The 9,782-nt window shown below is 54.9% G+C and overlaps 1 protein-coding gene across 2 annotated transcripts in view; it reads right to left on the reverse strand.

Moving 5' to 3' along the window:
- Positions 1–9,782, reverse strand: part of POLD1 (DNA polymerase delta 1, catalytic subunit) — a 26,438-nt gene that overhangs the window by 9,733 nt on the left and 6,923 nt on the right. For both annotated transcript variants that reach the window (XM_008063578.2, XM_021715273.1), the window contains exons 2-10: positions 4,814–5,016; positions 4,422–4,535; positions 2,766–2,912; positions 2,563–2,688; positions 2,315–2,483; positions 2,147–2,228; positions 1,950–2,079; positions 1,459–1,625; positions 1,196–1,300 (exon numbers count right to left, since the gene is read on the reverse strand). In XM_008063578.2, coding sequence (XP_008061769.1) covers positions 1,196–1,300; positions 1,459–1,625; positions 1,950–2,079; positions 2,147–2,228; positions 2,315–2,483; positions 2,563–2,688; positions 2,766–2,912; positions 4,422–4,535; positions 4,814–5,015 — 1,242 coding nt within the window. In that variant the 5' untranslated portion in view covers position 5,016. The remainder of the gene's footprint in view (positions 1–1,195; positions 1,301–1,458; positions 1,626–1,949; positions 2,080–2,146; positions 2,229–2,314; positions 2,484–2,562; positions 2,689–2,765; positions 2,913–4,421; positions 4,536–4,813; positions 5,017–9,782) is intronic.

Below are 9,782 nucleotides of genomic sequence, written 5' to 3' on the forward strand. Positions count from 1 at the left end.
GAGCCCAGCAGATCGAGGCTGCAGTGGCCAAGAGCGGCCACTGCACTCCAGTCTGGGCGACAGAGTGAGACTCCAACTCAAAAAAAAAAGCTGTAGCCAGGGCTGGGACAGGGCGAGTTGGGGGGCTTGATGGGCTGGGGGCAAGGATGGAACCCAGTAGCTGCAGGCTGTACCAAGTTGGGGGACAGGAAGAGGAGATTTGGGGTGCTGCCAGACTCAGTGGACAGGCTGGGCCAGCCAGCTGTGCGAGCAGAGGTTGGAGGCAGCCTCGAGAGCTGGTCTGAGCCAGGGGCCAAGGGACAAGGGCCGAGGGCCCTGGGAAGGTGGCAGGAGAAGGAGGCTCAGACTGGAGACTGAGGTCGGGAGGAGGTCTGAGTTAGGCTGGGGGTGGAGCTGGATTAGAGGTTGGGGTCATAAGAGTTTGTGCTGTTTTTCATTACTGAACTGGCCCAGCATAGAGAAAAACGGGAATATATCTGTTAGGCGTGAATAGTGTCCCCCAAAAGATGCTGAAGTCCTAACCCCAGCACCTCAATGTGACCTCAACTGAGAATAAGTCTTTGCTGGTCATTGGGTGGGCCCTCACCCAATACCACTGCATCCCTATGAAAAGGGGAAACTGAGACACAGAGAAACCAGGGAAGACACAGGGAGAGGCAGCCATCGGCAAGCCAAGGAGGGCACCTGGGACATCCTTCCTCACAGCCCTCGGGCGGCACTGGCCCTGCCGGGACCCTGACCTCAGGCAGGAGCCTCAAGGACCGCCAGCCACCCCTCCCTGTCGTTTGAAGTCACCTGGCTGTGTTCTAGCAGCTGGAGTAAACTAACCCACCCACACCCAGACTCGACTGACAAGGCCCTTCTTCCTTCTTTGTTATTACTATTACTCTCCTTTCTCTGACGCATCCTAAGGCAAGGCCTGGAGCCCACGGCTGACCCAGGGCTGAGGGAGCCCTGCGAGCTTCAGGCTGTGCCCCTGAACACCAGCCTTCTCTCACACAACCTAGCGCCCTCCTTACCTCTGACAAAAGCCACAGGAACTCTTTGGACTTTGAACAGGACAAGGCCAGGCCCGGATGGGCTGGAAGTATGCAGAGCAAGACGGCAGCCCGAGAAGACAGAGCCAGCCACACGGAGAGGCAGCGGGAGAAGGGACAGGGACCGAGGGAAGCGCCCACACCTGCCCTGCCCTCACCTTGAGGATCTGGGCCCGGGAGATGAGGTACGGAAGGTCGAAGTTCTGAATGTTGTAGCCAGTGATCACGTCAGGGTCCATGATGCGGACGAAGGCAGACCAGGCCTGGGAGTGAGAACACAGGGTCACGTGGGTTGCCCCCCACCTTGGATCCCCCCCTTAGGGAATGGTCTGAAAGCACCCAGGGGCCACACCCGGGGCTTGGGCTGTGGAGAGAGGGTCAGGGGAGCTGAGGAAGACAGTGAGGCCGCAGAGTGGGACACCTGGAGCAGGTCCTCTTCCTTCTCATAGCTCTGCACCTTGGCGCCCAGGATGGGGGCGCAGGGCCGCAGGGTGAGTGCCAGTCGCAGGAAGGGCTCCGGCTCACCCCAGCGCAGGCCCAGAGAGCAGATCTGGATCACTGGGTCCCGCTCGGGCTCAGGGAAGATGCCTGTGGAGGAAGGGAGATGGGGACACGACTCTTGCCTCTCCCTCTCCACGCACCAGGGCACACGCCCTCGATTTCCCTAATCTGTTCACGCCTGCCTGTCCCCACTGACTGCAGACCCTGAACCATCCATCTTTGTTCTCCCTTAGTCCTCGTCTCTAGGCTCTCTTCCCCTGGCTCACTCTGTTCCAGCCATGCAGGTTGGGATGGTCCTGCCCCAGAGCCTTGGCACCTGCTGTTCCTCTGCTGGGCCCGCACTCCCCAACCCGCCTGGCATATCAGTGCCATCCAGAGGGAGGAGAGACGCCCCAGGCCTTGGGGACAGACCTTTGCGGCCAGCGCACTCGATGTCGAAGCTGAGCACACGCAGGGGTGCAATGCGCTGCCACAGCCCTTCTGGTGGGTGACTGACCACATCTGACCACAGCACATCCACCTCCAGCTGACAGAGTGTAGCCTGTGGGGACAAGTATGTCAGTGGTAGCAGGGCCCCAGCTCCCTGCCCCACTCCTCCAGCCCCATACCTTCTCCTTTGGCCTCAGGACGTATTTCCCGGCAGGGAGTTCCAGCCAGTTGCAGCCCACGATGTCTGTGTCCACCATGAACCTGGAGGGGGTGGAGGGTCAGTGAGAAAAGGCGCCCATGGGTGGGGCTGCAGGGCAGAGGCTGGAGATGCAGAGCAGAGGCTGTACCGGATCTCAAAGTCAACGTTGGCCTCATAAGGTGCGAAGCTGGGAGTGCCCAGGCCTGCCACGCGGATGCCCTGCTCCAGGAGGCGGCGGGTGGGGGCCACAAGGCGGGGCAGCGCCAGGGTGATGCGCAGAAATGGGGAGGGGCCGTGGCCGTGGTACCCGAACATGCCTGCGGACAGAGACGACTGGGATAGGCGCCCCCGACTCTCCCCGCCCCCACCACCCCCTGGTCCTGTGGGGACACTCACTCTCACGGGAACACAGCTCCACGGCCAGCACAGCTGGCCCTGTGAGCTCCTTCCCGCCACGCTGGTCCCGGCTGATGGCCACGTTCAGCTCCCGTTGCAGGTCGCCCAGGTGCTCGGGCCCAAAACCTGATGTGGGAGGGCTGGTCAGAGGTGCAGGGGCCTCTGGAGGCCGAGGCTGGGGTCTCCCAGGTGGGGGCACTCACCAGGGGGTGCAGGGGTATAGAAGTAGGGTGCAAAGCCGTGGATGTGGCAGCAGACAGAGACGCCCTCGTCGGTGACCCCGAAGGCACGGAGCACAGGCACGGAGCTGGGGGATGGCGGGGGCCCTCCAGGCACAGGCCGTGCTGGGCCTGGGGGGGAGCCAGGATGAAGCAGGAACCAACCCACCCAGGTTCCCTGGAGGTTCGCCTTCCCAGACCCTGCAGCCTCCAAACTCAGCCCCACCGGCCCAGCTCCCTAGTCCCCACCTCCATCCGTGTCCCCCTAGAAGTCACTTTCCACAGCACAGCTAGAGAGACATCCTTCTTTTTATTACAATATGAAAATATTTCTGGCCAGGCATGGTGGCTCATGCCATGTAATCCCAACATTTGGGGAGGCCGAAGTGAGGAGGTCGCTTAACAGGAGTTCAAGGTAGCCTGGGCAACACCATGAGCCTTTGACTCTACAACAACAAAAAATTAGCTGGGCGTGGTGGTGCGCCTGTAGTCCCAGCTACTTGGGAGGCTGAGGAGGGAGGATCCCTTGAGTTCAGGAGTTCAAGGTTACAGTGAGCCATGATTGTGCCACTTCCTACCAGCCTAAGCAACAAAGTGAGAACCTGACTCAAAAAAAAAAAAAAATTCTTGTGACAAGTCATATCGGCTTTAGGTGTGCTCGTTTAGTGCTATGAACTTCAACATGCTAGAGATTTGTGCAACTGTCACCAAACTGGGATGCAAAACAGGTCCATCACTCTCAGCAGCCTGGAGCTCCCCAGCACCTATGGAGCTATTCTGTCACTTGGAAGCCATCCACATACACAGAATCATCCAGGACACAACTTTTTTTTTTTTTGAGTTGGAGTCATTCTGTCGCCCAGGCTGGAGTGCAGTGGTGGCACATTCACAGCCACCACAGCCTCGATCTATTGGGCTCAGGCGATCCTTCTGCTTCAGTCTTCCAAGTAGCTGGAACTACAGGCATGCATTACCATGCCCGGCTTATTTTTTGATTTATTGCAGAGAATAAAGTGGCCCGGGCTGGTCTTGAACCTGTGGGCTCTGGCAATACTTTTGCCTCTGCCTCCCAAAGTGCTGGGATTACAGGCGTGAGCCACCATGCCAGGCTGGCATGCAACCTTCCAAGCCTGGCCTTGCACTCAGCAGGACGTCCCCACGGCTCCCTCTCCTCCAACACATGCAGCCTGGTGTCCTCCAACACGTCATCTTCCTCCATAACCCTCACCACCACCTGGAGTTACCTTTCCTTTTTTATTCTCTCTCCTAGGATGCAAGCATTTGAGGGCAGGAGCCCTATCAACCTGGGGCAGGCCCTGGCTCAATGTAAACGCTTGGAGGTTCCTGACTAACTGAATGAATGAATGACTAAGCAAAGGGACAGATGTCAAAACATGCTTCTCCCCTCTGCTAGGAGCCAGCGCTTCTTACCTGCAGGCCTGGGCTGGAAGATGCTCCTCCCTCCAGGAAGCCTTCCTGGAACCCTGCCCTCCCTCACACCCTGGCCACTGTGGGGACGGCCTGTGTCTCCCCCTTCCCACCAACTGTGATGGCAGCAGGGCAGAGCCAGAGGGGCTGACTGAGCCCAGCATCTGCCCCAGCAGCCCAGGGCTCCCCACTCCTGCCTCCACCCCTACTCACCCACGTAATGGTCGATCTCCAACTGCTGGAAGATGAGAGGCTCCGTCTGAGAGTCCAGGGGGGGGGGGGCGGGCCGCAGCCAGCGGGGGTCTATGGCTGACAGGGAGAGCTGGCCTGGGTGGGGGAGGAAAGGAAGAGGGGCTACGTGGAGTGGTGGTTCCCCTCAGACATGAGTGACTGCCCTCCCGGGCCAGGGTGGCATCCAATTAGGAGCCAGACAGAGAGGGTGGCCAGGGTCAGGCGGGAAACTTGGGAGAGAGCAGGGGTCACAGGTCAGGCCACAGAAGCTGCAGGCAACAGAGGCTGCATATGGCACGGGGTCATGCAAGACTCGGAGTGGGCCAGAAGGTAGGGTCACAGAGGCAAGATCGGGGTGCCTGGGGGAGCCTCACCGTCCGCCGCCTCCTCCAGGGCTGCCTGCAGCTCCTCCTCCTCCTGCTCCTGCAGCCTATGCTCCGCCTCCATCTCCTCCATCAGCGCCAGCTCTTCCTCGAACTGCGACGGCCGAGGTGCCTCATCCTCGTCCCAGAGGCCCCCACGGGCCCGCTTGGAGGGCACCTCGGGCCCTGGGCCTGGCCGCCGCTTGCCATCCATTCTGCTAGGCAAGTTGAGGCTCAGTGGGGGTCCTGACCAGAGACCCCCAGCCCCGTCTTCTCCATGCCTCCCACACGCCCACCACCACAGTGGGCCTTGCAGTCCACTGAAGCGGCTGAAGGGACCCAACTCTCTTCCCTGCGGCTGACAGGCGTGTGGCACCTCCCAGATGTTCAGTGACTTGCCAGCTAACATGGTGTGTCCCATCCTACTCCACAACATGCCCAAGCCCCACATCCTCTTTCCAGCCACTCACCCTTTACGGACCCCTCACCCCAGCCTCGCCCACCCTCCTCCCTCCCCCCATCACTCAGTCCTTGGCACATCTCTGCATTCACAAGAGCCTTTGTCCTGCCACCCCGTCTGCCTGGGCCTCCATTCAGTAAGCAGCTGGGAGGCACTGGCTCCAGGCCAGGCAGGGTACTCGGCTCCAGGAAGGGCCCTGAAACATGACTCCGATCAGGTTCCTTCCCAGCTTAAAACACTTGAGGCTTCACGGTAAAACCCCTGTGGGCTCTGAAATAATTTCCAACTCACAGAACTCCCACACATCCTCCCCAGCCTCGCCAGCCACTCAGTCATTCGCCTGCCTCCTCACTCCCCCACCCACACACAGTGTGCATATACCATAGTTATTTATTCTCCAGAAGCATCGGAGGTTCAAGGCAGACGCCACAACCCCTGACCCCGACATACTTCAGCATGTGATACTTAAGAACAAGGACAGTCCCCGAAGTGGGCACAAGACAGTGAACAGGTCTAGGACATCTAAGACTGACACAAGAATAATAGGAGAGTGTGTTCCCAGCTTTTCCAAGTGTCCTCCAAATGCCCTTTAGAGTAACCCGCTTTCCAGGCTCCACTGTTGCTAACCAAATAGACCACAAACCCAAAGTCTGCTACTTACATAAGTTTATGTATAAGCTTTCTTTTTTTTTTTTTTTTTTTGAGTTGGAGTCTCACTCTGTCGCCCAGACTGGAGTGCAGTGTCCACCGCAGCCTCGACCTGTTAGGCTCAGGAGATCCTTCCACCTCAGCCTTCCCAGTAGCCGAAACTACAGGTACACACTACCACATCTAGCTAAGTTGTGATTTATTGTAGAGACGAGGTCTCGCCAAGGTGCCCGGGTGGGTTTCGAACCCGTGGGTTCAGGCAATCCACTCGCCTCGGTCTCCCAAAGTGCTGGGATTACAGGCTGAGCTACCAAGCCCGGCTCATATAAGTTTTCTTAACTACAACCTATAAAAAACCATTTGGGCTGGGCACAGTGGCTCACACCGGTAGTCCTAGTACTCTGGGAGGCCAACGCAGGAGGATTGTTTGAGGTCAGGAGTTCAAGACTAGCCAGGATGGCATAGTGAGACCTCATCTCTATTAAAAATAATGGAGTGAGACCATGACTCAAAAAAAAAAACCAAAACAAAAAAACCACCTGTGGGTACAGTCTGCCAAGATATACTGATCCTCTGGTAGATAAGACAAAATTGTGTTCACACTGAATTTACTTAAAACACAGTTGTGACCAGCACATTTTTCACTTTCCTAATACTGACTGCAGGTGAAAATTAAAAAAAAATCTGAAGCTGATTGCTGTTAAGCACAAGTGAAATGGTCTTTTCTAAATTGTCACCTTTTTCACAATACAGCTGAAAGTTGCAGATATACCCAGTATTTGCCTCAGGCACCACTCTGACTAGCACTCTGTACTTGGTATTTCTATTCAGATCTAAACTAAATATATATTATTCAGAAACAGAATTTGCAAAAGCCTAAATTCACAACAGTGGCAAATAGGAACACAATTTAGAATGATGTAATTTCACATCAGCAATCGCAAATGAGTTAAGTTGGTAACTTCATTGTGGTTTGACAAGGGACTATTCGAAGGACACACACACTCAGGACCGGGATACCTGGCTGTGATGTGTGCAAGCTACTCGGAACTCTCTGTAAGAAGTGAGTGCATTGCTGGGCACGGTGGCTCACGCCTACAATCCCGGCACTTTGGGAGGCCGAGGCGAGAGGACTGCCTGAATCCACGAACTTGAAACCAGCCTGGGCTACATGGTGAGACCTCATCTCTACAGTAAATTAAAAAATTAGCCAGGCATGGTGGCGTACACTTGTAGTTCCAGCTACTTGGAAGGCTGAGGGGGAAGGATCACCTGAACCCAGCAGGTCAAGGCTGTGGTGGTTGTGAGTGTGCCACTGCACTGCAGCCTGGTGAGTGAGATTCCAACTCGGGGGGAAAAAATTAAAAAAATTAAAAAGTGTGTGCATGCTCAGGACAGAAAGGAGATAAGGAAGCATGCATGCAAATCACAAGCAAACAGGAAGAATATTGCTCTGGTGACCTGGGCAGAGGGGACACAGGTGTTCTTCATACTGTGCCTAATCTTTCAGGCTTCCTGTTCATGTGAAATTATTAGAAATAGAAGTTTTTAAAAAAGGACATGTAGCCAGGCGTGGTTTCTCATGCCTGTAATCCCGGCATTTTGGGAGACGGAGGCGAGTGGATTGCCTGAGCCCAGGGGATTGAGACCAGCCTGGGCAACATGGCGAGTGCCTGAGGTTCCAGCTACTTGGAAGGCTGAGGCGGAAGGATCGCCTGAGCCCAGCAGGCTGAGGCTGCAGTGGCCATGAGCGTGCCCCTGCACTCTAGCCTGGACAAGAGTGAGACTCTGCCAAAAAGAAAGGACATGTGCTTCGAGGTTCAGGCTGAGACAGAGTATCATAGGAATCTAGGGCAGTAGGGCAGACCCTAAACTCCATTGGGAGGGAGGGGGCATGGATAGGCTGGTTGCCTGACATCCAAGTGAACACCTTGCATCCCATAACTACAGCCCCATTATCCAGTCCTCACTTTGCCTTTTTCCAACAGGATACCCACCCTCCTGTCCCCGCACCTTGGGGTGGCCACAGGCTACCCAGCTGAAGACATGTCCCAGTGCACGTGGCTGGGATGGCTACCCCTTCTCAGTGGTTGCAAGGTGGATGTGGTGGGGAGCGAACCTCCACCACAGTTCCAAAGACTGGAAAACCAATGGAATAAAGGACAAGGACAAGAACAACACTGGGCTCGACAACCTTCCCCAACGACGCTGCCCATCGTCCTGCATGCCCACCCACCCACCTCTGGGCGGCTATGTGAACTCCCAGGTCACTGTGACTTGGGGCCTCTTTGTCACAGCAGCGCAGCCGAGAGCCCAACAAACACAGCACAGAAAAATTCTGGACTGATGGGGGTCATGCGGTCACAAATGTTCAGAGGTGGTACAGCAGGAACACCTGGCATTAAAAAGAAGTCAGCTACTGGTAGACATGCAGTGTGGATGCATCTCAAAAGCATGTCGTGCCAAAGACACCAAGTACAAAGAGCACATATAGGTGGAATTGGGAGTGGGTGTTTAATGAGCACTGAATTTTCTTTTAGGGGAATGAAATGTTTTGGAACTAGACAGAGGTGATGGTTACACAACAATGTGAACATACTGTTCACTTTACACATCTGGAAGCCCAGGACTTTGGAGGCCGAGGTAGGAGGATCAAGCCCAGGAGTCTGAGACCAGCCTGGGCAAGAGAGGGAGGCCTCATCTCTACAAAAAAATCAAAAACACTAGCCAGGTGTAGTGGCAGAACCTGTAGTCCCAGCTAGTCAGGAGGTTGAGGCAGGATAATTGCCTGAGCCCAGGAGGTAAAGGCTGCAGTGAGCCACGATCATGTCACTGCACTCCAACCTGGGTGAGAGTGACACTTCGACTCAAAAAAAAAAAAAAAAAAAGGTTAACTTCACCACAGGGAAATAAAAAAAGAAAACATAAATGGTATTCACACAAAGTGGTAGAACAGACAAAACTCATTTATGGTGCTAGAAATCAGACTAGTGGCTGCTTCTAGGGTGGGAGAGAAGGACGGGGAGGGGTAAGAGGGACTTTCTGGGGTAATGGGAATGACTGCACATCCACCTGCACACTTGAGAGCTGTGCACGACACTCCACTCGATGTAGATTACAGACATACAAGTTCAGAGGCTGCGGTTCCACATCTAGGGATTTACACTGCTGATACCCTATCACGTACAAAAAAACGGCATTGACAAGGTTATTTCCGGCAGCATTGTGTGAAATCCCAAAAGACTGGAAACCACCTAAATATCCGCCCCAAGGGGACTGTGTAAATAAGTTATGAGAAGACCTTCAATGGAATACTATGCAGCTGTATAAAGGAATGAGGAAGCTCTCTGTGTACTGAGATGGAGGCTCTCAGAAGAGGCATTGTTTAGCAGATAAGGAAGGTAAAAAAGAGGTGCTTAGAGTTTGACCTTTTGTATTGAAGGAAAAAAAACGATGTCTAAGAAAATGTTTACCCTGATTCTAGTCATCAGAAAGCTATCAAATCCAAAGTGAGGCGTAACAACTACAGCTCTGGAATCTTTAGAACCGTCAATGTCATTAAAAAAAAAATTGTCAGCCGGGCTCGGTGGCTCAGCCTGTAATCCCGCGCCTTTGGGAGGCTGAGGTGAGTGGATTGCCTGAGCCCGCGGGTTCGAGACCCCCTGGGCAGCGAGACCCCATCTCTACAATAAATCAAAAAATCAGCCAGGCGTGGTAGCGCATGCCTGTAATTCTGGCTACTCGGAAGGCTGAGGCGGAAGGATCGCCGGAGCCCAGCAGGTTGAGGCTGCGGTGGCCAGGAGCGGCCACTGCACTCCAGTCTGGGCGACAGAGTGAGACTCCAACTCAAAAAAAAAAAAAAAAGTTGTCACT

Source organism: Carlito syrichta, unplaced genomic scaffold (assembly GCF_000164805.1).
Source record: "Carlito syrichta isolate Samal-C Ts95f unplaced genomic scaffold, Tarsius_syrichta-2.0.1 Scaffold306948, whole genome shotgun sequence".
Taxonomy (NCBI): Eukaryota; Metazoa; Chordata; class Mammalia; order Primates; family Tarsiidae; genus Carlito; species Carlito syrichta.